Source organism: Gopherus flavomarginatus, chromosome 9, assembly GCF_025201925.1.
Source record: "Gopherus flavomarginatus isolate rGopFla2 chromosome 9, rGopFla2.mat.asm, whole genome shotgun sequence".
NCBI lineage: Eukaryota > Metazoa > Chordata > Testudines > Testudinidae > Gopherus > Gopherus flavomarginatus.
In genome coordinates, this window is record NC_066625.1 from 13179869 (window position 1) to 13206655 (window position 26787).

The window sequence follows — 26787 nt, forward strand, 5'->3', positions numbered from 1 at the left end:
GGTTTTGGTTTTTTGTTTTGTTTGTTTTTATAAATCCTTGCTTTTTATGCTAGTTACAATGATCTACTTCAGAGGCGTTAGAGAGGCAAGATGGATGAGGGGGTATCTTTTATTGGACCAACTTCTGTTAGTGAATGAGACAAGCTTTCGAGCTACACAGAGCTCTTCTTCCAGTAAAAAATACTACTACCTCACCCACATTGTCTCTCTAATGTCCTGGGACCAACATGGCTATAACAACACTGCAAACTACTTCAGTATGTCTGTTGAAAGGCAAACAAGTTTTATTGACTATTTTTACTTAACAGTCGACAGGTTTTAATTTGGGGTCTTAAATCATAATTGGTTTTCAATTTTCTGCTCTGCCTCACAGAAACATAATGAAGGTACACCTGATGCTATGAAAAACAGATGTCATTTTAGTGTTCTAGTACTATGTAGTAAATGTAGAGAGTTTTCAGGTTAGTGTCACAGACAGTTCTCAGAGAACTAGCAAGAGCAGAAAACGTAAAAACTTAATAGAGAAATCTGGTATTTTGGGAACAGATTACACTTTAATTCCAATGCATCTTCAAATACAGAATAAAATGGATATATTTTTCCAGAGGACTTTCAAGGAGACCTTCTCTCATAGCTTATGAGTGCACTACAGAAGTACATAATCTGATCAAAATCTATATCAAGATAATTCAATTCTTCTCTTGCTCTCCTGATGTTTTTAAAGTTTCATATGAAGGTTCCTCAAAGAGCAACCTCTCTTATGGTGGAAGAAGGCAGGAATTGTACCTCTGTTCTGAGATGGAGCTTTTACTCAGGTCCTCAAATGTCTAAGAATCTCTTTTTGAAACCAATGCAACATAGTATTCAGAGTCTACATTAGCTATAGAGTTGCCACCAATCATTCTTTTAATAAGATGTAACCATTTGGAGTTGATAATTTTGGATTGGATGAGAGAATAACAGATCCAGAAGAAGCTAGAAAATCTAAGAAACTTTAGTATAGACTCTTAGAAATCTTGCTCAGTGCATGAGCCATAAGCAGCAGTTTTTGCTGTGTTTGTTTTCTTGAGTTTAAAGTTCCAAGGTCTCAGGTGTGCTTCAAAGGTTCCCATTGAAATCCATAGAAACCACATATGTTTGAGCACAGAACATGTCCACTGAAAAATTAGCAGCGAGAAACTGAATCATTTGTATCCAGTTATTATTAGACATACCCAAAGTCAAATGTAAATGCTGGAACATGCTCCTACAGCAGTTCCTTGTTTTGATTAAAATTGGCCCCAATTCTCCAGCTCCCTGGACCACAGGCAGGCATTTATCCTGTTGTAAAGTGTGTGCAAGGTGAGTATGGTAGTTCTGAATGGTACAGTTCACAATGGTAGGATTTTTTGTGCCGCTTGCACTGGTCTGAATGTGCTGGGCAATGCACAATCAGGTCCATTGTACTCTAGCTATTATTGTGAGAATTTTAGATCAGAGATGTAGAATAGTGAATTGGGAGGTTATAGAACAAGTTAATTTTGCTAAAAAATGAATTCCCATAATGTAAAATTGCCCTCACTATTTGTTTTTTAGTCCATTTTGGTGCTTTGTCTGATATTTGGGCTATGGCAAATAGAAATACACATAAGTATGGTAATTATAAGGAATAAATGGTAGAATATTTAAATAGTTATTTAAAAGTCCCTAATAAATCAAATTATAGAGGTCCTTGTTCTCTCAAATTAGTAATTTGTCACTCTACAGTTAGGTAATCCTTTCTCTTAATTTAGGTGGAAGGATGTACAGTTAGAGAGATGACAGTAGAGAATGAATCCCAGAGCACTAATTTCCCCTAGTTACATATTCTGTTGAATTCTGGAGCTGAGACTAATGATGACAGATTAATAATTAAGTAGATACTTTTTAAAAAGTATGCAAAAATGTGAAACTCATTACCTTTTACAACAACAATTCATTTCTTCCTAAGTGAAATATCAGGACTCTGTATACAGCAGTTGCAGAAAACTATCTTGCCTAGAGAAAACTGCCCTTCATCTTTCATTTAATAATTACAGTCTCATGCCTTCATTAACTTTTCAGTATGTAGAAGAAAATTGTGTCCTCTCGAACCATTTTTTACTACAGCTTGTCTATATATTAAAGTAGATAAACTGCAGAAAACCAATCAGTTTAAGAGTCCGTCCGCTGTTTAATGACATCACAGGAAAACTGAAAGTGCTCAGTTGAATCCATCTAATGCCATCAACATGAACCACCAGTATAAGTAGGAGGTCACAGATCCTCAAAGGTATTTCGGTGTTTCCAATTCAAATCAATGCAAACTAGATGCCTGAATACCTTGGAGGATGTGGGCCAAGATGTCCAGAAGTCTTATGATGATCAAGAAGTGTCAGATCATGTTCATCTGAAAGAGACCAAAACATTCTTTCTCCACTCAATATAGACAAATATAGTGTTTCAGCCAAGCCTGGTTATTCATCTCTTTAAATGGGAGGTAATTACTGCGGTGGTTCATGACCACACTACCATCCTTCTTTCGGTGGTGCAGGTCCTCACCAGGAGCGTTTCCACTGATGTCAGAGGGGCAGTGTGGGAGGCTGAGAACCTGGGCTGTCAACTCGGTTTGCAGCTCCCCGCTGGGAACCCAGTTGCCCCCCAAACTCCTCATTCTCTGCTGGCACATGGCAACCACCTGGGCTCTTGGATCCCCGCCAGGAACTCAGCAGCCACCCGGGCTCCCGGCAGGTGCCTGGCTCCAAGTGGGATGCCGGCACCTTAGGGGCAGCCCGGCTCAGAGTGGGAAGCCCCTCATCTGCCCTGAGATGACAGCACAAGCTGTGAGCAGCCTTTTTGTCAGTTGACAAGAATGACAAGTCAACAGCCGATGTAAGTAACCCACAATGTCTACATGGACACTTGGTCGCCATAACTACACTGACATAAACCTTACACCTCTCATGGAGGTGGAGTTATGATGTTGACGTAGTAGGGCACTTACATCAGCGGGAGCAAGGCTGTAGTGCGTTCACAGACACAATTAGGTCAACGTAAGCTGCCTTACATCAACCTAACTCAGTGTAGACCAGGCCTTAGACTTTTCAGAGAGCTACTTAAGAGAAGAGTGGTGAGGGGTATGTGAAATTCACCTCAAACAGAAGGACAGTGCAAGCCATTTGTATTACTTAAGTCACATTTAAGCTCTGTTTTGAAGACTTAAGTGGGATTTATGTGGCACATAGGCCCCTCTGCATAGGTGTGTATTTTGCTGTAAGAGTAGTAGAAAAAGTGCTAGTTCATTTGTTGTGGGAGTGACCGCCAACATTCCTTAACCTTAGGTGTTGTCATTTGCTCAGGGTGGCCTACGGAGGCAAAGGACAAAACAAGGAAAGCATTGTTGGATGAGTGGTTAGGGGAAAGAGTAGAATTTGGGGTAGCTGGGCATGTGTCAAAAACTAGCAATATTGTCACTATGATGAATTGTATGTAACCATGTTCTTTTATTTTTAATGGATGTTACTTAATTATATGTTGACCAGCTGCTCTGCCAGGTATCTTTTTTTGTATATGGTACTGAAGCTTGGAACAATGAAAAAAAAATTTGATGTGTTGCTACCTCAGAAATTATTACCTAAGCTATTTCCAACATTTGATTGAAAATATATGTGCTTTAAAAATATTTAAGTAAATACTTGTGCAAAAGTAACAGCTCCTCAGTTCAGTTATGGAGACTTTAACCAAATTCCATTGTTAGACTGGTAACTTGCAAGATTTAATGTCTTTTGTATTTTCATAGAATGGAAACAATAAAGTGGCCATAAAAGGCCAAGTTTCCAAAGAAGGAACAATGGGTGCTGCTGCACAATGTGCATGCACCTGTTGTATCAACAAAATTCCACAGATGTGCAAGCAAAGCAGATAATTGCACACCTAGCTACTAATTTGCACCTATAATTACCTCATTTGCATGCAAAAAATATGACTTTACAAATGACCAGGACCTAAACCTCAGCTAACACTGTCTTAAGAAATGATCCTTCAATGTGGATAGTCAAACATTTGTATTTTTAAGAAGATTATAAAAGATCATTGAGAATGTCATACGGCTTGTCAAAACTGTCACCAGTGTAGTTTTCTTAGCTTCATAAAATTAACCAAAAGGATTTAAAAAAAACAAACTTTCATTTTTCAGTTACTTCCAACAGTTAGAATGAGCTTCACATCATGTAGTATTCCTTAAAATTCATCCTTGACATAAATGAGGTTCCCTGCTTTGAACATGTTTTAAGGCACCAACGGATGAATACAGCCTGCTGAAGCACAAGTGGGAAGGCACAGAAAGTCTCTTCTTCCCATCCTTCACCCCTACAGTCATTCAGGCATGCTCCCTCTATAATTTGCAGGATTGTGCTGGATGGGTGCAGATACTTATTGCACCAGCCCACACGACACATTCCTCAGGGGACTTTAGAGGAACCCAGTTCCTCCCTCATCCCACCTGCAATAGGTCAGCATATATGTTGCTGTCACCAGCAAGTGCTAGCCAGCATAGAGGGCATGTATGGTGCTTTTGCTCAAAGGGCACCCCCACATTAAGGTACAGTGGCTCTCCAAGCCTAGCCGGAACACTATGAAAGAAGATGCATACTCAGCATTTTTGCTCATCCTTGCTGTGGTCAGAATCGATCCCTTATCATAGTCTCATTATAATCTAAAGGGTTTTCTGCATTAGTAATCTGTCTGCACCACTTTCTGCTAGTATCTCCCTGTGAAATGCTATGTCAGTTATTATGGCTGAATGTTTAAAGTGCTGAGTATACCTATATAACATTTTTCAAACAATATATCAACCAAAAAAAAGCCACCTTGGGTGTAATAATAAATGATTTAGAAATGCCTTTAAAAGATACCTTGTATGTACATGTTGATGTCAGTTGAGACTGACCAACATATATACAATTTGCTATAATTTGTGTTTTAAATCAGCACACAGAACTCAGTTTAGGTATGTAGTGTAGCTGTTATGATGATTAAGGGCTCTGTAAAATAAGTCAAACAAATGCATATCTGCCATATTAGAACTTCATTACTGGCAGTTTCTCAAATTCAGTTCAGTTTCAACTTGTGGTCCCTGCAGTGTTTCATAATTAAAATAGCAAACAGACCTCCAAGAGCATGGAACACTGGAGCGGGTGGAGTTGCGTAATGGCCTGATCATACCTTGTCAATAAACAAAACTAAACACAAAAACCCAAGGAAATATATTCTGTGAATATTTGATAATTCTCTGTGAAGATCAGTGACCTAGCAGAATTTTAAAATGGTATAAATCATTAAATAGTATGTAACTTTAATATAATCATTAAATAGTATGTAACTTTAAATATTCAGTCTTCAGAGAGCTGAGTTAACAAGAAAACACTTAAAACTTTTTATAGAAACTACAGTGGAAATGTGCATTGTTGATTTCAAACTTGAGAGACTGAATCATTAAAAACAGCACCAACTTACCCACTGTTTTCCTTGTGATCCTGTCTTTTGCGTTGAGCATGTATTTTTATAAGTTTCAGCTGCTTTAGACTGTGTATTGCAATGGTCTTACTCTTTTGAATGCAGTTTCAGAAGCTTTCACAGCAGTGGTTGACGTTCTAGCCAGTGACTGTACTTTTTGCTGAATAAGATTCCATTTTTTCTTTTCTCTTTCACCACTTAACATCCTTTCACTGTAAAATTCATCCCTTTTCTGAAGTGTAGGATGATGCACTTGTCCATAGAAGTTTTTCCAGGCAGGATTCAAATTAAAAACAACTCTTTCATTTTGTGAACTCCGTAAGAGAGCAGAAGGAGCATAGAAAGCAGAAGGAAAATTAAAACATTATCTTCCCACCATCCCTCTCAAAATCGTCTGAGTGCTGAAAATGTAGTTTGTCTCGGTGTTCAAAGTTTAACTTTAGGAAGACGGAGAAAGTGGAAAGCAAACTGAATGCTGTAGTAGAGATTTCTCTCTTCCCCCACTGGGCCCCATGCCGACTGTTTTTATTGATTTCAATCACTGGAGGCTAGCTAGTTCTCAGAAGAAACACTGTGTAATGTGTTCTTTCCTGGCTTTCATTAAAGAAACTCAATGCAGTGCGGTCACGCTGCCGAGTTTGCCTGGCAACCTGCCTACTCTCTGTGGTACTTCTTTCATTGGAGGAGACCAAGCTCTTGTTTTCTTCTTCAGCAAGAACTTCAAAACATCTTATTCTGTTTCTACCTTTCCTAAGTCTAAAGCTGTTCAATATTTGGGGTAATTTTATCCGCATCCTTAAAGAGAAAACTTTAAGTGATGCAAGTGCTGAATACTTTGTTGTTTGTTCAAATGTTCCCATAACAATCTCAGACTCCTTTTATTTAAAATCATTCTGTTCATTTATTCTTTGCGGGGGCTAGCAGAGGATGGAGTAATTTTACAAATCTAAGTACCAAATAAGTGGGTAAAAATGTTTTTCTGATCTTGTTCTGTCTTCTGCTGCATTGCCATTTAATCAGAATGAGTTGGTTTAATTAAGCAAACCATGGTAAGGGAGGAAGTAAAATACTACTGCAGATAAGTACAGATTCCTGTCAGTGCCATAGTTACAGGCTAAGCAAAGCTGCATTTGCAAGACTGCTTGTTGTTGTTCCTTAGGCCTGTGTTGTGTTCAGAGTAATGACACTGAAGTATGACTGATAGAAATTGGGAAATAAAATACTAATTCAGGTTTCAGAACTTGATCAGTTTCAGTTCATATCACTTTAAAGTAATATAAATTCTAGTGGAATTTAATTGACGTAATAGTTTTTGCAAATATTTTTCTCCCATGTGCACTTAAACTCTTCTATTTAATTTAAATTTACTAAAAAAATTTACTAAAGAAATTCAGCATTTCTTATTGATGACATTTTGTGTACTCTTCAGAAGCATGTATGCAGATATATTAAATAGTTAACGCTTTTAATTGGCTACATTTTGATGCTGGTGAAATTGCATGCCTGATTATTTAATTTTAATTGCAAATTATACCTGCCTCTTGTGTTTGAGAGATACAGTAGATTCTATTTATCTCTGTGTGTACGCATGCACTTTTCCTCCCTTCAGGTATACAATAGCTGAAGGAATCCTTTCCTGGATCAGAAAGACACAAAAGCTTGTTCTCATTTAAATCTGGCTTTATGCAGAACGTATTTGAGGTTTTTCTGCCTGAATTGCATCTATAGAAACCTTTCCAAATCACGTTAATGTAATTTCATCCCAGTGTTTCTGTTGCCAATAGTTGTAAGATTCTAAGGACGATTTAGCTTTTATGAAAATTATTTTTAAAGAAACAGCAGTTTATTTCTTTAAACAATGTGTCACTTTAAAAATATTTTTCCTTTGTCCAGATACTGTTTGTACATTTTTTAATATATTTATTTTGATTCTAAGAATATTATTATAGGCCTAAAAATCCAATAAAAATCTATTTTCTTTATAAAGTAAATGTCCATCTGTTGGAAGGCGTACTGGTTGGGGGAGGGAGTTACTTTTATTTCAAGTCTGCTTTCTGTATCTTCATGAAATTTAAAAAGCTCTTTATGCTCATACTTTCTCTGTTCATAAGGTGGTGAACTATAGAAAATGTTTTAAAGAAGTTGGTAAGATCGTGAGGTTTTTTATATAGTTTCTGTAGTTATAATTACAGTGTAATTGTTTGGCAACGCCTCAATTAATAAATCATATATCAACCTTTTCATTATTAACTGTGCTTTTGAGAGTTGTATAACTTCGGTCTGGTTCTTTGCATCTTTTAAATTATATTTATAGGTGTTGGAATTTTTTAGCTGGAAAATGGTCACAAATCTGTCGGTGTTTGGTGTTTTGAGTGTGAAGGAAGACAGTGAATGTTTTAGCTACTCTGACTTTAAAATTGGGTGGCAAAGACTTCATTTTAAAATGAAATTAATCATATTTTTGGTCACTAGTGTAAACAAGCCCCTTTTGGCATCACTGTTTGAAAATAATGGGAATAACACTGATGATACTGATTAAAACCGAAGACCAAGGCAATACAATTCTTCTGCCAGGAGCAAAGTGGGAGTCCTTTCTCTTCTTCCTCTTTGGGGATATCTGTTGTGTCCTCAGCATATTTGTCACTGTTGATCATGTTAAGATTTGTTCACCTGAACTTGGGTTGGTGCTTCCTTTAACTCTGTCATATCTCTTCATCCTTGCCCATGGTCTTCCATTCCCCTGTTGTCCTCCGCTGTGTGCTAGCAGAAAAGGGTGCAACTCCATTGACTTTTGTGAAGCTGGATCCAACTGCATCAACGGTGAATTTGGCTTCCTCCCTTTTTCATGCCATTTTGTGATGCTCTTTCTTGTCTTTAGCATTGTGTGTCTGGTGAGTCTCCTTTGTGTTGTTTCTCATCCTCTGTTCCTCCCCATTCTTTGTAATCACTTCCAATTCCGTAAGGGTGACGGAACTGCAGTCAGTGAGCCACAAGTAGTTCTCCTACATTCCTAATGGGGCCCTGACACAGTACTCTGCAGCAGTAGAAATCTGTATGTTCTTGGCCACGATGGAGCAGCTAAATGTGCAGTCACTTGGCTCTGTTTGTGCTTGTTGTTGCCAGGGGTTGACAAGGACATCACATAGAACGGGTTGGCAAGCAGCACAAGTAACAAAGAACACAGCCTCAAGACAGTTGTGACCCAGAGCCTAATTTGTAATAACTGGGAAGCCTGTATGAATAAAAATTAGGTTCCCCAGCCATAGTCTCATCTTCAGAGATCACAAGTTTAATAAACTCTGTTTTGTTGCCATCACACAACAGTAACAGTGACAGTGAAAAGGTGGGAATCCTGAAGCAGGTGGGCAAGGATCATGGGCCTTTACAATAATGTCCTGAGTATTATCTAAGTGTCAGGTGGCCTGAGTTTTAGATTAATGGTCATTCTGGAAAGTAGGTAATGAGAAAAAATCTAGTTTCAAGCAAAACCACTTTCATTTTGCAGTGTAGTCCAGTACAGTCTCTTGTACCTAAAACCATACGTTCAGCTAATCGTAAAATGCACCGTCTCCTTTGTACTATGGAAATATGAGAAACAAAACTCGATCTACCATACATCTTTCTACCAGTTATTCTTCAAATATATATTTCTTGTTATGGGGAGACATGACAGAATTAATCATAGATGTACCCTTATTATAATTGCATTGAGTTTACTGTATTACAGTGTTTCCCAAACTTGGGATGCCGCTTGTGTAGGGAAAGCCCCTGGGGGGCCAGGCCAGTTTGTTTACCTGCCACGTTCGCCGGTTCGGCTGATCGCAGCTTCCACTGGCCACAGTTGGCTGCTCCTGGCCAATACGAGCTGCTGGAAGTGGCGGACAGTACGTCCCTCGGCCCGTGCTGCTTCCTGCAGCCCCCATTGGCCTGGAGCAGCGAACTGCGGCCAGTGGGAGCCACAATCAGCCGGACCTGCAGGTAAACAAACCAGCCCGGCCCACCAGGGGCTTTCCCTACACAAGCAGCATCCCAAGTTTGGGAAACACTGCTGTATTATATTAATCTTACTGGCCAGGTCTTCCATCTGTTAGTTTTTGATAGAAGTGATGGAAGTTTTTGATGGAGTGATGGGCACATGAACAGACAAGCACTTCTGACTTTCTCCTGCTTCACAGATGTAAATCTGCAGTTGTTCCTGTTGACACAGCATTTTATTCAACCCCTAAATAGCCACTATGAGCACATAGCTCTTCAAGTCTTCCCATTGGCTTCCTTTTCATTTCTGAGTGCAGTTTAAAGTGCTGGTGATAATCGTTGAAGCTGTAAAAGATCTGCCAGCTGTGTTGGATAGATTGTATGGTGGAGTGTTAGCTAAGATCTACTAGGAGGCTCTTGTTGTTGGTTCCTGGTTTTATACACTCTCATAAGCAGCAGGGCTTCCTCACCTGAGGACTTTTGAAACTGATTCTTCCTGACAGACCACTACAGCCCAAGTCTGACTAGCTTAAGCGTAGGATGGAAAGTTATACCAAATAGGAAACATTCATGTACGATTTTAATGTTTTTCTCTCTTTGTTATTTTTGGTGAGAGGAAGTGGTTTAATGTAGATGGCCTTATGTGATTTGCTGAGTTCCTAGCTGCTGTTGCACTGGGTACTGTGGCATGAACGGTGTATTGTGTGAGTTTCCCCACACTGCCCAACCAATGTTCCTCAATTGTGTCCTAGAAGGACCATCTCTGTGAGGGTGATGGTATTTTACTGTCTCTTTGCCCATTCAGTCCTTAGCCTGTCGTCTTAGTCAGCCAGTAAGGTTGCCAGTTATGATGTAACTATCTGTCAGCTAGGAACTAAACTGAAACCACTAATTCTCTTATCAAAGCCTGTTCAGTAGCTGTCAGCGTGTAGGGCCTTTTAGTTGTTACAGACCTGTTTCAAATTATAATCAGTGACTCAGAGACATATTGTTCCATCTTGTATTATCAGCGTACAGAGCTAGCTAGTCCCTTACCATTTTATGGTTTCCTTATATATACACAATGTTTTCATTTTCATCAACAAATTTTAGCATTGCTGTCATGTTTTATAGATCGAAGCGGTTTCTGAAAGGCTGTGACTGAATTAGGTGAGAGTAAATGATAGTAGCCACTCTCAGTGATGATTTTTATATGGATAGTGGTTTCCCAATGCATAATTTTTGAAATCTTTTTATTATGAAAGTATTATCTGGAAATATTGCACAAAGTTATTTTATAGTTATATATAGGAATCATTTTGCCCACCATTGAAATGTAGCCACCTCTGGAGTGAAACAAGTGCAACACCATTGAACAACATAAGAGAAGAAATGAAGAAATAGAGACAACTATATGTAATTGCAAATGCAAGGGGCATTTTAAGTTACAATAGACAGAAACTAGTTACCCAAATAGGAATTTGGTGAAGACATCAGAGCTAGCATCCTTCCTTACTCTTGCAGAAAGTGCCCTGGCTCTTCAGTGAGCACAAATGGTTAGGAACTTTTTGTTTGTCTTATTTAAAAGATGGCACACCTGGTGGCAAAATGCCCTATAACACCTTCTCAGGGCATTGGTTCAGGAAAAACTCCAAGTTGAAGAGTGTCACCTCCTTTATCACAAAACCCACAGGGTTTTCTCCAGTTGTCTTTCATTCAAGCGCTAACCTAGCCTGACTTTGTTTAGATTGAGACCTAATGAGTTCACAGACTAAGGTGGTATAATAGCTGGCAGCAGGCTTTGCAAATACGCAAATGTATTGCATGCGTTTTAAATTTATCACCTCAACAAACAAATGTATCACATGCTCATATGTGGATTTACATTATAATTATTATTATATTTTTCAAAAAAAGCACCACCAATTATCATGTCACTTTACAAAAATGGAAAAAGACAGCTTGAATCATTTATAATCTAAATAAAACAAGTGAAATCATGATTTATTTTTGTTGTTCTTTAAATAAAGATGAGACCACACCAAAACTCTGAATCTGAACCACTCCTCAAACTTTCAGGAACTTGGATTCAAATCCAATCTTCGTGCAGAATTTATGTCTAAACTACAGAGTTTACAGATAGCCCCCCAACCTGAAGCAAATACTCACCAGCAACCACACACCACAGAACAAAAACACTAACCCAGGAACCTATCCTTGCAACAAAGCCTGATGCCAACTCTGTCCACATATCTATTCAAGTCACATCATCATGAGACCTAATCACATCAGCCACACCATCAGGGGCTCGTTCACCTGCACATCTACCAATGTGATATATGCCATCATGCGCCAGCAATGCCTCTCTGCCATGTACATTGACCAAACCGGACAATCTCTATGCAAAAGAATAAATGGACACAAATCTGACGTCAGGAATCATAACATTCAAAAACCAGTAGGAGAACACTTCAACCTCTCTGGCCACTCAGTAACAGACTTAAAGGTGGCAGTTTTGCAACAGAAAAGCTTCAAAAACAGACTCCAGCGAGAAACTGCTGAACTTGAATTAATATGCAAATTAGACACCATCAGTTTAGGCTTGAATAGAAACTGGGAATGGCTGAGCAATTACACACATTGAATCTATTTCCCCCTGTTAAGTATTCTCACACCTCTTGTCTAACTATCTGTAATAGGCTATCTTGATTATCGCTACAAAACATTTTTCTCATAATTAATTAGCCTCTTAGAATTGGTAGGACAACTTTCACATTTTCATATTCTCTGTATGTGTGTATATTATCTCCTTACTATATGTTCCATTCTATGCATCTGATGAAGTGGGCTGTAGTCCACGGAAGCTTATGCTCAAATAAATTTGTTGGTCTCTAAAGTGCCACAAGTACTCCTGTTCTTTTTGCGGATACAGACTAACATGGCTGCTGCTCGGAAAAGTGACACAGCTGTATCCATGCAGCTGTGCCAGTGTAAGATTGCTCGTGTAGCCGCTCTATGCCGACAGGAGAGAGCTCTCTTGTTGACATAATTAAACCACCCCCACCGAGCAGCGGGAGACATAGCACTGTGCACACTGCAGCTTATGCCTGTGTAACTTATGGCATTCAAGGGGATGGAGTATTCACGCCACTGAGCAACATAAGTTTTGCCAATAGAAATGGTAGTGTAGACATTGCTCAAGACTCCCAGTATGTCTGGGAGACTCCCATTTGCAACCAAAAAACTCCTGACTCCCGATTTAATAATATTTCCTCCCATATAAAAACTACATTACCCAGAATCATGTGTCAGCCACACATGCGCATCAGCTTTCACCCCCTCCCCCCAAGTCAGTGAGAGAGACTGATGTGCATGTGTGGGTGATGCACAAGATTCTTGTATTGTAGGTGATCTATGCTCTGCTTCTGCTTATGATAATGAGGGAGGAGGGAGAATTGAAATGTGGGGCCTTGGTTGTGTCACAGAGCCTGGACAGCATGAGGCAGGTGCAAGGTTGGGGGCGGGTGATTATTTCAGGAAGAAAGTCATGACTCATTCTTCCCCAGGCCCTGACTGCAGCAAGGAAGGAGTGGATGAGGGTGTTCAGGGAGAGATGAACAGCTTCGGCCACTCTGTCTTGTTGAGATCAGTTTAGTCTTTGAAAGCACCAGATTAGGGAGATGAGTCAGAGTAAATTTGGATGATATGTGAAGTCAGACAGAACAAATGTTTAGCTTTCATCAGGTGTCTTTGGCAGATCAGGTTGCATACAGGTATTATATCTAACATACCCCTCCCTTTGCATGTAAATAATAATGATGATACTTAGCATTGACATAGTGATTTTCATTGTAAAGCATTTCACAAACATTCATTGAATGACATATTAAGGCTTTGGCACCAAGGAAGTGTAGTTTAGCCTGCGTTTTGTTATAATAGGTTATCTGTGCATGCAATTCTGGTTTTAGTCCTGGATGCTTTATACGCAGCCGGGAGATTGAATGGGGGCATTAGTTAGGGGGGAAGGAGATGGCTTTGGGGGTACTGGTGGGGCTGGAGGATTTAGCGGACCGAGTGTTGAGGGCAAGCAGTAGGGGGGTATTGATGGGGTTGAGAGGAGGGATGCTCCTTGAAATTCATTTGAAAATGTTGGTCTACGAGTTTTTGGTTTGCACTCATTCTTAGATACTTAAATCTAATGTACGGTATGCAGCTAGATTGCATACAAATGTTCATTAGCAAGACTGAAACTCCTGCCTTCCACAGTAAATATATTTATAAAAACCAATGAAGCTAGTATGAAAGTGTTAAAGCTCAGTGTAAGTAGAAAGATCCTGTGAATTATAAAATTCCTAGCATGTTTATAGTGAATGTGTTGGGAACTTTGAACAGAAGCCTGAGTGGATCATGTTTTAATCAGAATGGATTATAGGTTATTCTGCCAGAAGGTACCTTGATGTATAAACTCTGACTCTCTTAACACAGGATAAATTCCAGTCTAAAGGGAGAACAGTGCTTTTGTTTCAGATGGCACTGAAGAGCAAAAATTGTTCCTCTTGAAACAAGTGTCAGTGTCTGGGATTTTGTATTTAGACCTAGTTACATGGATGCAGCAACTTGTGTTGTATTATGGGAGCAGTGGGTAGAGGGATAAAAAGTGTTTTGATAATATGTGGAATGTGTGGGGGAAGGGAAGATAGATACGCATTTACTGTAAGTATGCGGATGGACGCAAGAGGCCTCTTTCTCAGAACTATTCTAATGACGTGCCACAGTCACTTTATTTGAAAGCTTCATGGCTCAAGGAGAAAAGAAAACACATTCATTACATTATTTTTAAACTTAGATTAAACGTAGTGTGTCCTCTGTTGGACAGCTGCTATAGTAATCTTTCACAAACATTTTAGGAATGACTCCATACTATGTTTTTCCTTGATTTTGCACGGCTAGATTGTTATTTTAGTCAATACTACAGCAGCTTATCAAGTGAAAACTTCTCTTCCTGTAAAATAATTACCTTCATCCTAGATAGTAATTCCTTTTAGTATGAGTTACAAAACCTCTTCAATACAAATGCAATGCATGCTCAAGTAGCTTGATTTTTGTAAGTGTTTGTACCTGTGCATGCTGGCTGCAGCCTCTGCTCAAGAAAATATTTGAGAGAACAAAGCAAATCTTCTTCTTTCTTAGACTTTCCCTCATTTATTCAAATATCTGTTTTCTGTCTCTGTCTTGTTCAGATCAGTTTAGTCTTTGAAAGCACCAGGTTGGGGAGATGGGTCAGAGTGAACTTGTATGATATGTGAATCCAGACAGAAAAATGTTCACTTTTCAGCAGGTGTCTTTGGCAAATCAGATTGCGTACAGGTATTGTTTTATCTAACATCTCCTTCTCTCTGCATGTAAAAATAATAATGATACTTAGCCTTTACATTGTGATTTTCATTTTAAAGCACTTCTCAAACATTCATTGATTGAGAGTTTGGCCCTTATTAGGGAAGTGTAATTTAACCAGTCTTTTATTGTAATTGGTTATCTTTTTGTGCAATTCCAGTTTCAGTCTTGGGTGCCTTATACTAATAATAGGTAAAAAGGAGGCACAGAGAATAGTTAGTTGTATTGTTGGCAGATGTGTTCAGTTTGGCTCCGTATGCTATGATATATAGATATAACTATGTCCCTTGGAATTATTTTTCCCTGCTTTGCAAATATGGGACTGTAGGTGCACAATTGAAATTCTCCTTATGGGGGTTCATTTTTAACAAATTTGACCTCTTGTTATAAATGCCTTCTCAAAGCTAAAGGGGGTATTATGGAGCCTGTTACAGACTTGGCTGAGTACCCTACCGGATGGTCACCAGGCTGTTTATAATCAGACTGAGCTATTAAATCCCAAATGCTTTCGAGCCAGCTGAGCCTGGGCAGAGTACAGATACGGTCTCTAGTTCTGGCCTATCAGGAACGTTCCCAGGATGCAGACTCACTGTCTGGCCCCCTTCTTGGGATATGGGACTCTACAGCCCAACTGCCCGAAGCCCTAGAGCCAATACTGAGCCCCCATCTCCTCCCCAGTCCACCCCCCGACTTCCTCAGTTGCTTATGCACACTCACCCCAGGATTCTACCCTGTGGGGACTCTGGTTCATAGTCTAAGTCTTTGGGGACACCTTTCCAATAAGGAACACATGCTTTGCAAATGAACTTCTTAAATACTTTTGACACGTCACTTTTGACAACTCAGGAAAGTTACAGATCCAGGCAGGGGTGGTGAATATAATAGGTTAGAAGAGGCTCAAGAGGTCAAGAATGCTGGCTCTGCCCTTTCTTCCCACAACCGAAACGTAAAGGACAGAGTAATGGTTCTCTGTTTCATGCAGCAAATCATTTATGTGACTAGAGATCCTCATGTAGACCACTCCCCATCCTAAGACCCTGTCTTCAGTGTGGTTTTCCTTGCCTGGGGATTTTGGAGGCTATCAGAGAAGGCTTTGTGTACCCTAGCTGAAGAACCACTAGAATGGAGAATTGACAAGGAGACATCAGGAAACACTCAACTTCTGTGCAGACTTCCCCACATGTCAATAATGAGCTTCTCCTTTTCCCCTCTTCACTCAGTTATTTGGATCCCTCTATGTGTTAGGATTTTGGTGACCCCTGAAGTATCTCATATGCACACTTTCCCTCTTCCATACTTTGTCACATGCGAATCTTTCTCCACATGATTTTTTAACCTGATTATTTCCTTTGATGACCTCTCCAGGTCCCATCCAGTCCTACGATTCTATGAATTATTGCCTATAAGTTTGTCATGGACAAAAATTTCATAATATTCTTGGAATCTTTTATACAAACCTGATCTTTTGCCACGTAACATATTTTTACTATGTGTACTCTTAGTGCATTTAGACTAGATTCTCCCTGCCTAATACAGTGTATTCTATTTCATGCACTTCATGATTGCCAAATGTATAGGTTAGCATGTGGTATACTTACGCAAATATTTTGTTACTTCTGATAATTCTATTTTCAGTATGAATAACTGTTCCATCTGCAAACCTTAAGAAACTCCAGTCTTGGGGGTGGGGGAGGAAATTAAAGTTTTTTTAGATTCGCAGATGGAACAGTTATTCATACTGAAAATGGAATTATTGCAAATAACAATACATAAGTATATCACATGCTAACATATTTATTTGGCATACATAAAGTATATGAAATATAACACACTCTGTCTTTCCACTCAGTCTTTACGCTGATGGAAAAAAAACACAAACAAGGTTCAAATTCTTGGTCTTCACTCAAAAGGTGCAAGGTCTTTGGCGCTCAGTGGCCCTGGGCCCAGGATATCCGGATTACCTAAAGCTTCAGGATGAAGATCAAACACAGGAGCTAAGGATCATCATAAACCTCTCCACCTTTCACCTCCAGTGCAAGGCACATTTCTTGAACCCTGCCTTCTCTCATACAAACGCATAACAACGTGTGTGTGTGTGTGTATATGTATGTGTATGTGTGTGTGTGTGTGTATACACACACACACACACACACACACACAGTGTTTTGTTTGGTAGGATTTTATATATATATATATAATCCTACCAAACAAAACACTTCATTCATTCTCTCTCCCCAAGGTGAGAAGTGTGTGCAGAGAACAAACAGCAGGTGACAGATGTTAATCATGCCACTTAAAGTACTACTGGAAGGACTCAGATACTATGGTAATGAGCCTGGTATAAAAACCTACATAGAACAAAACTTCTGTAGGCTTGCTCATTGTGGAGATTGGTGCTTAAAATATAATTATTTACAGTAGCATTTGACAGTACAGGACACTGACAGAGCATACAGTAAAATTAGCAACCTGAGGTTTCTAGTATGAAATATTTCATGAGCTTTTCAATTAAAGTTACTCTTGTATTTTATTTCAGAGAACAAAAAAGGTGGAGGAGGAGGCAGCGGAGGAACTTACTGCAGAGGAAAGGAGGACATTGGAAAGAAAACTAAAGAAAGAGCGTAAGAAGGAAGAAAAAAAACTGATGCGGGAAGCTGGAATTGCTGCTAAGAAAGAAGAGCCCAAAAAAACATCAGGAGCTGAGTTGGCACTGGAGTATTTAACTAGGTAAGAACCCTAAAATCTATATAAAGCTCCCTAGGAAAAGTAATCTGTAGACTATCTTACCCAGGGCTAAAGCAGGCTCTCTGCGGCTCCCGGAAGCGGCCAGCATGTCCGACTCCTAGGTGCAGTAGCCAGGGAGGATCTGCATGCTGCCCCCGCTGTGAGCACTGGCTCTGCAGCTCCCATTGGCTGGGAACCACAGCCAATGGGAGCTGCGGGGGTGACACCTGTGGGGGTGGGCAACACGCAGAGCCCCATGTGCCTTGGAGCCGGACATGCTGACTACCCCTGTCCCAGCCTGGTGAAAATGAGTGAGGGTGAGAGAGAGTGAGCAATAGAGGGAGGGAGGATGGAGCGAGTGGGAATGGGGCCTCAGAGAAGGGATGGGACACAAGTAGCACCTTGGGGAAGGGGGCAAGGGGCGGAGCAAGGGAGTTCGGTTTTGTTCGATTAGAAAGTTAGCAACCCTAAAGCAAAAGGCAGTCCCCACCCTGAAGATCTTACAGTCTAAATATAAATATTCCTAGAATTGCTGATTGCATTGGGAAAGCTTATTCTATTTATTTACTCTGTTGTTTTAAAAGAAACACAGTTGCTTTTACTCTCTATGTAATGAAATTACATTAAATGGTTTGAGATCATGCAATATTACTTAATTTCACCCAAAGCAATATATGACATTTGGAAGCTATAAATTAGATGCACTAAACTTCGTTTTAAACTTCGTAAACTATAAAGCCTTATATTTGCATACCAAAGGTTTATAATTACATGACAAGTTAAGTGACTGGTTTCAGACTGCAAATAGTTATTTACCATAGTTAGCATATTTGTATGTAAAATTCCAGCATAAAGCAATGTCAGTGCTTACAATAAAAAGAAATGCAGTGAAACTTTCATAGCATGCTTCAGCCACTTAGACATTATGGATAAACAGGAAAGTAGTGTTTATTTTTTTCCAAACTGCGCGTTACATGGCACCTCTAAAAACTCCAGAAGATTTACATGTTACAAAGAATAGGTTACCACTTGGAATAGCCCCCATTTTCTATTTCTGGTAGTGCTTAATACTGAAATTCTCAGACAGTCTGAATGGTTACTTACAACTTACAACTCTCAGTGGGGCAGGAGCAAATTAATTGCATTCCAGGCTGGGGAACACGTGCATTTTTGTTACATAAACTTCATCATAGAGTGATAGCAAAATGACAATAATATTTTCAATCTGGAAAACAGCTGGGATACTTCACCATTGTTTTGAACTGCAGTTGGATTGGCAGCTAGCTACCATCTGTTTCAACTGTACTCTGGAATGTGTATGTATTAGTGGTGGATATGGAGATAATGGTTTTCAGGATTGGAAAGCAAAGGAACAAGCTGTGGGTTTTTTGGTTAATATTCTAGTATTAACTTTGTTGATTTTTGCCTACTTAGATGGTACATTATGACACCTTCTAAGAGTATTTTTTCTTTGGAGTTAAATAAATTTGACTACAAGAGTTTCACTTGACCTAATACTAAATTACCTGTGAAGCTGTCAAAGTACAGCTGATACATAGATTGGTCAGGTAATAAATAGATGGTGTCCTGTGGATATATACCGCAGTAGGATATCCAGGGGATTATTGCATAAACCACTGACTTGTGTCTAGTAAGCTTAACAGAAAGAGGTCATAAGATGCTGAACTGCAGAGCAAACATGTCAATGCAGGTTTCCAACCTTGAATTCCAGTTAGCTATCCTGCACTAATATAAATTACAGAAAAATCTGCCTGATCTTTAGTCCTTTGGGAAACTTCCTAAACCTCTCGAGATGGGCAACAAAACAACCTGAATTTAAATTTGTTGCAAAGGAACATACCTATGTTTTGTATCCTCAAGAGCATCTAGAATGAAATCCTGGCCCTATTTAAGTCAATGACAAAACTCCCACCTACTTCAACAGGGGCCATGATTTTAGTCCTTGTGTTTTGTAATATCTACACTCATCTTCTGAAGAAAGAAATAAGTTGGAAAACAAGGCAGTAGCACAGATACAAGAGTTGTTTGAAATTTGAAATAAAGGAGAATGTTGTGGGTTTGTTTTGACCCTTCTAGGTAATATGACCTACCAGAGATAAAATAGTTGCTAAACGGGTTGGAAGCCTAACTGTCTGAGTACAGGGTGAATCTCCTGTGGAACTTCACGTCTCCACTGAGGGCTGAGACTGTTGTTTCAGTTCATTAGCTATAGAATATTCCTAACATTGCACGCCGCCACTCTGGCTTCTGAATTCAGTGAGAGAAATCAGCATCAAGTTGTTATAGTGAAGTTTCTTTTGACAAGTTAAGGAATTCAGAGGAAAATATTAGAAAACCTTCAGTGAGAGATTCATATACAAATCTATATGCTAGAGAATCATGGGAACATTTAAGTCATTATTTTTAGGAGAGAAGAGATTGTTTACATATTCCAAGAGTTATTAGTTCGTTTTGTTTAGCTATTCTACTACATGGGACAGAATAAATAATATGTTCTCACCAGAGATGGGTCAACCCATTTCAAACGATACTGAAAGAAAGAAAAGAAAAGAAGAGTTGTTTTTTATCTTTTGTTAGTACTTCTTTATATAGAAGACCCTGGTTCAGGAGCAACCTTTATGGGGTAATTTGAAAATAAAATGGAAGCACTCAGCACGCAAGCTAGAGTTCTTTCTTTGATGGTGTGTATCATCTCTCCCCCCAAGACATGCCTCATCCTCCTAGGTGAGATGACTTAACAAAGGGATAACGTTTATAAGAGGGAATAAGGCATGCACAGAGTGGGGCAGGTAGTAACTGTTGATTGGTTACTTTATCTCCCAAGGATAAAAAAATCACACTTGCATTGAAAATAATACTCAGCATGGCACAGCAGTGCTAGACTTTCTGTGGTAGAAATAACTGTGCTTTTGCTTGTCCTCTTCCTCCCCTAATCCTGCATTAACACTGTTGGTTGCCTGCCTTCAGAGAGTTCTGTACTGCTTGGCACAGTGTGCTAGAAATTGAACTATAGTTTGTTACTAATGAAGGGCAGAGGAATTAGAGAAGTCTGGGCCCTGGCAACATAATGTATACTACAATGAGATGCCACTATTTTAAATATTATGGTCTAGATCCTCAGGTGGTGTAAATTGCGATTTGTCACCAGAGGATCTGCTCTGATGAAAGGCAGGAAGCCCTAGACTATGGCCATATCAGCACTGTCATGGATGCAGGCCTAAGCAGGATAGGTGACTACATTCACAAATAGATAAGAGGCACAAAATGAAATGGGAAGATGACGAAGAACAAGGCAAGTAAAATCAGTTCTGTCCAAGATGGATTCCCAGGAAGTACAATTCATTAGTCATTTCATTGATCACATATGAGCCAACAGGGACAAATCCATCAGGAAATGAACCTTAATATGCTCTAAAGCAGATTATTTTTTCAGCTGACTTCAAAAAGAAAATAAATATAAAGGATGTAAATATAAGGATGTTCTTTAAAAGGCTCCTTAGTTGACCAAAAACACTTTAAAGTGATTTCAGATGACAATGCCTCCTTGTAATTGAAGGAATTTAAGTCACACTAGCAAGAGGAGCGCTTTAATTACAGTGTTTCCTAATGTTTGATTATATTAAAAAGAAAAACACACTGTATTTAAATAATATCAGATGTGACACACTGCTGCCCTGACAAAAGCCTGGAAATTGAAAGATAAGACTGAGCTTGCATCTTTAGTTTATCATGTCTAAAAATTAAAAAAAAACATGCATGACATAGATATAATCAGAACATTTTCTGGCCTTTGTCATATCTGAATTTTGTGTAAATTTAATTTTTTTCATTTTAACTGTGTTTTTAATTGTCATAAAATCTTATAAGGTATAAAATCGCTGTGTACTATTGCCCTAATAGGTAACAGCTTTGAAGTTTGGTCAATATTTAGTATTAATTGATAATATGAGCTAGTGATGGGGAAGCCACCAAAATATTTAGTTTGGTAAAGCATCCCAAAGCTCAGCATATCTAGTCCTATTTGACCAAGAAATTAGTCTGTAAATGTAAGAACTGACTTTCTCATGAGATTTCCTGTTCTTGGTTTTAGATGCAGTAAAAGGCTCATGAGAGTGGGTTTTTTTTCTTTTGATGTTTTGATATTTTTGCTTCTAATTCTGGATGAAATCAGAACGTAAAGAGAGGCATGAACATTTTTTAAAAAGTTAACCAGACCATTTCTAGATTCCAAAAACGTCAGGTAATTATTTTATCTGAACTTGCTGGTCCTTTTAAATTATGGATCCTCCTGACAATTATACAGGTACATGGGCTTTTATGCAATGGCCAAGTATCAAGATAAATCAGTTCCAAAGGAAAAGTCATAAGCTAGTGTCAGCTAGCAAACTTGTGCCAAAACCTGGACTTTGAGGAAACCCAGGTATTTGTTTCATGGCCTGTCCCCTGGATGGGTTTACAAGCACCAGTCACAGACCAGAAGCTTTGAATTGCTTTCTGTTCACTAGTGTGAGACCAGACACAACCAGCAGAAGGCAGACCAAAGCTTCTGTCATTTCCTACCAGTCTCCTTCCTAAAAATAAGGAAGACTGTTTTCCATCGCCCCTTCCTTTGGCCAGTGAAAAGAAGAAAGGGGGAGAAGAAACCCTTGCTTCCCCATGATTATCTCATTTCACGTCACCCTCAAAATAGAGGCTTTGGCAGCTCCTTCCAACTTGGCTTCTTCAGTTTGAAGATCCCAGCGTGTCTATAATCTGCAAGTACCAGTTCCTCATCAAAGGGAAACCAGGGAAGAGATTTGAGGGATTGTGGAGGGGAAAGAATATGAACGCAGAAGGGAGGTGGAGAGATTATAAGAACATGGAAAGGGAAAAAAGCAAATAGCGTAGGTAGAGAAACAGATGAAGAATGTATAGAGAATAGAAGAAAACAGAAAGATAGGAAGATAGACTAGAAAATACGCCAGATTATATAAAAGGGTGCAAAGAACAGAGGGTTATAGTGTTCATTTGGTAACATGGCTCAGATCTTAGTTTCAAAAGCCATCCTGTTAATGTGGCTGCTCTTCATTTATAGTGATCAGTGAGGATTCAGTTTTAAGTCTGAATTTAGAAATTATTTCTTTTAATTTCTTAGATGCTTTCAAAGTTGGGGGGAAATTCGCACCTTTCTGAGTGCTACTTGGCTGCAAGAAAAGGATGTTGCAACTCATGGGAGTGCTAATGAGAGAGATTGATAATTGGTTGATTGGCCATGGCACTAAAATGTCTGGCAAAACTTGCTTCGTCTTGGCAACTCACTTGGTCCTAGAGCTGTTCTTTCTATTGTGCCTGCTTTAGGAAGGTGGTGCTATATGGATCTGCACACATGGCCTCATCCAGCACCCATGGAAACCATGCAGTGATCACTCAGATATAACCAAAATAAGTGGGATGCCAAGACTGATTCCATATACACACCTGAATTGAAAAGGAGATGAGTTAATCTCCCTAACTGGACATAGCTATGAACCATCCCTGCCTGGGATGTCATTTATCACCTACTCCTAAAAAGTACTTTGGAAGTGCATCCCCCCCTACCCCCGCTTTGAAATACTCCATGTTGCACCAGATAACATCTAGTGTCAAAACACTTTGCTGAGGAAGATCATCTCTGTACCCTTATAGATTTTACCTTCCTCTGCGAATCACTCTCTTTATGGCACCTGGCCAACAGAGTGATTTAGAGTGTATCTAGAGAACTATAAAGCATTTTAAAAAGAAATATCAGAGTAACAGGGCATATCCAAAACCACAAAAGTAAAAATGCATCTTTTGTGATTTTCAGTTTGAGTGGAGAAATTCTGTAATCTAGTAACACTATCCCTGATCTCATGGACACTGATGATCAGTTCCAATAGTACTGCAATCAGCACAAGAACTAGAGTCCTTGCTAACCAAAGGCTTTAGCTCTGTCAGCAGAATCAAAGGTGTCCTAACCCTTGGCCAAGCCTGTTAATAGTTGTGCCAAACTTGTTTCAGCTCGAAATAACTCTGGTTTTCAGAAGACGAGTTGGCATTTGTTACCAGGCTCCTACCACCAGACTCCTAGAAAGCTTCTAGAGGAGGCCAGTAATATCTACTTTAATGTCTAGTATTAGGACTTTAGATGTGAGGGTAGTAGATCCTTTGGAACTCTAAATATACAGATAGATATTTCCCTCCAGAGCCCAAAGAGTAATTTGGGTTTGACAGAAATTTAACATCCAGTCTGCTCCCTCCCTCTCTCAGGATACAGCAAATTTGTTTAGGGAAGACATCAATGGGGGTATTCTCTGCAAACACAGTAGGGTTGAGGGGGAAAGCAACTGGTGATCTTGTTTCACTGGCCCTCCCTCCAGAGATAGAAAAGAACAAAGTGAGATCACTCTCTGTTCTGAAGCACCTCTGAAGAAGAACCTTTAACTCAACTTTTATTTTTTTATGATTGCGGTTAAACCAAATTAAAGCATATTTAGATTCTTGTTTAATTGGTGGTATAATTCATATTCGACTTTGGTACAGATAAAGTAATGCTCTGATTGTGGAAACAGAGCAAATTTATTTTTACTATATCTTAGTATTTTGTATAATAAAATTTAAATAGTTTTCTACTTTAAATGAAACTTGGATGTCTTTCTAAAGGATGTTTTTCCTCTAGCTCAACTAGAAGTTATGGGCTTTATGCAGGAATGGGCCATCTATGACCCATGTTATGCTGCACATCAGACTTCCATAATGGTGTCTTCTGGCATTAAAATCTATAATAGGGATGTCATGAAAATTAAGTTCAAAACAAAGCCGTGTTCAGACTCCAATGCAAATGTTATTAAAACTTTGGGGTAGGTTTTCTTCCTTAGACTAATAGCAAGAAAATGGTTTATGCAGAATTTGAAATTCCAGGCCCTGAATGTCCTCATAGCTGTCAAAATAAATAGGGCCTACCTTACAGTCCTAAAGAATCATGCATAAATACATAAATAATAAAGTTTTAAATGCACGATGATAGCTAGTGTATAAATCAAGTGTGTCATAAAGATTCCATAAATTCCCAGCCACTCCATAAACTACACAGCTTCATCTAAGGTTCAAGAAGGCTTGAGCAAATTCTTAAACATCTCTATATCCAGATTTCTTTTCCAAAGGAGTGGTGACTTTTGCCTTTGTCCCCAGAATGCAGTTACAGCATTATGTAACATTTGGAAGGCTGGGGAATTTGTGACATCTTTGGATTGATGTTGACTCTAACACATAGAACAGCAAAGTCTCATTGCACACTTCCTACTGGACAAGAGAGGGAATTCCCCGTATGAGAGGGAAATAATATGTATGTAGAAGCCCATGTGTTATCCTGAATTGCGTAAAGATTGCTCAAGAGTTGATCAGATTGTATCACAGTTGGTTCAATAGCTAAAATGGAATGTGAATAAACCCCTGGAAAAAAATGCTTTCAACTGATTTAAGAGAAGCAAAAAACTATCGTAATTAGGAACTGACTGGGGATTTCCTTCAAAAATTGATGCTTTAAAGTGACTTGAAAGAGCAGTGTTTCCTCATAGATTAAGGAAATCGTGTGATGGGGATATTTTTGTTTTTAATAATTGAAAGGAGGAGTTAATGGAAAGCTTTTTGGGGTGGGGATAAACTAGAAATGTGATGAATTGTAATTTAGTCATACATGATTCTGGCCATTTCGTCAAATTCATCAAATCAGATGAAAAATCAGGACTATTCCCAGATACCTTAGATGGACACTGCCAGATAAGTGATAAATACACATTCTGCACTGCTATGAGGCAGTGACCATTTTAAGTTTGGACAGGCCACTTTTTGCTTCTATCCTGACTTCAGAGACTTACACCTGCAGTGCTGCCTAATGCCAGAAACCTGCTGCAACTCTCCATCTCAGGACCCACCTGCTGCTACTTTGCCCTGGCCAGACCGCTCCAAGCCTCAGGCCTCCTGCCAGCGCACCCCAGCCACACTGGCTGGTCCAAGCCCAGGGCTGCCGACTGGCCCCGAGCACCGGCCCGACTCCCAGGCTGGCCTGAGCTACCCCTAACTGCCAACCGGCCAAGCCCTGTACTCCAGGCCACCATCCTGAGCTGAGCCCCTGCCAACTTTGGGGGAAAGGGCGAGTGTGGGCAGGGCCATGGCCTGGGTTAGGGGAGGCTTAGCCTCTGCTGGCCTATAATATCCGACGCTAGGGTGACCAGATGTCCCGATTTTATAGGGACAGTCCCAATTTTGGGGTCTTTTTCTTATATAGACTCCTGTGCCCCCCTCACGCAGTGCCGATTTTTCATTTGCTGTCTTGTCACCCTATCCGATGCCCATAGAGGGACTATAAGTCTATATTATCTCCTGGCTCCATGCTGTGATGTTTGCTTATGTGGGACAAAATTGAATTGATCTTTCTTGTAGCTACATCACATTGCAAGCGCATGTTTAATTTGCCATCCACTATAACCCCTAGGTCTCTTTAACGCTCCTGGTAATGACAGTATTTCCCATGGACTTACCAACTTTGAGCATAATAATTTTTTACACTCTGTTATTGAGACTGGTTTGCAATGTTGTTGTAGCTGTGTTGGTCCCAGGATATGAGAGAGACAAGGTGGGTGAGATGATATCTTTTATTGGACCAATTCTGTTGGTGAAAGGGACACGTTTTTGAGCTTACACAGTTCAGACTTGAATAAGAGCTCTGTGTAAGCTTGAAAGCTTCTCTCTTTCACCAACAGAAGAAATAGGTCCAATAAAAGATATTACCTCACCCACCTGGCTGTTTGAACAAATATTACTTCCCATTTCAATGTGGCTCTAGCAGTCGCGTACAGTCCTGCTTTAAGTAATCAGAGATGAGTTTACATATTAATATATATAGATTGTTGGATGATAGTCTTCTCCTCTTAATCTGATTTTCAAAACTGTACATTGAGGACCAGATGAATGTCATCTTACACTCCTGTAGTAGTAGGGAGTAGCACACAACTTTTTTCCCATTTCATCAAGATGTTAAACTGCAAACCACTTAGTTATTTTCTGTCCCTGTAGATGTAGTCAGTGCACTTGGATTCAGTTTTCTGTGTCTTGGTGGCAGCTGACACAGTGAATGGCTTTTGGACCCATGCCAGTGTTTTCCTAACCTCAAAATGTCCTGCTGCA

The 26787-nt window shown here is 39.5% G+C and overlaps 2 protein-coding genes across 6 annotated transcripts in view; one reads left to right on the top strand and one right to left on the bottom strand.

The window, feature by feature from the left end:
• The window catches only part of GPR146 (G protein-coupled receptor 146), a 69889-nt gene extending 63813 nt beyond the window's left edge, over nt 1–6076 (bottom strand). The window contains exon 1 of the mRNA XM_050966363.1: nt 5512–6076. The gene's annotated coding sequence lies outside the window, so the exon portion shown is untranslated. The remainder of the gene's footprint in view (nt 1–5511) is intronic.
• The window catches only part of C9H7orf50 (chromosome 9 C7orf50 homolog), a 202070-nt gene that overhangs the window by 144350 nt on the left and 30933 nt on the right, over nt 1–26787 (top strand). For all 5 annotated transcript variants that reach the window (XM_050966368.1, XM_050966369.1, XM_050966371.1 and 2 more), the window contains exon 3: nt 17396–17586. In XM_050966368.1, coding sequence (XP_050822325.1) covers nt 17396–17586 — 191 coding nt within the window. The remainder of the gene's footprint in view (nt 1–17395; nt 17587–26787) is intronic.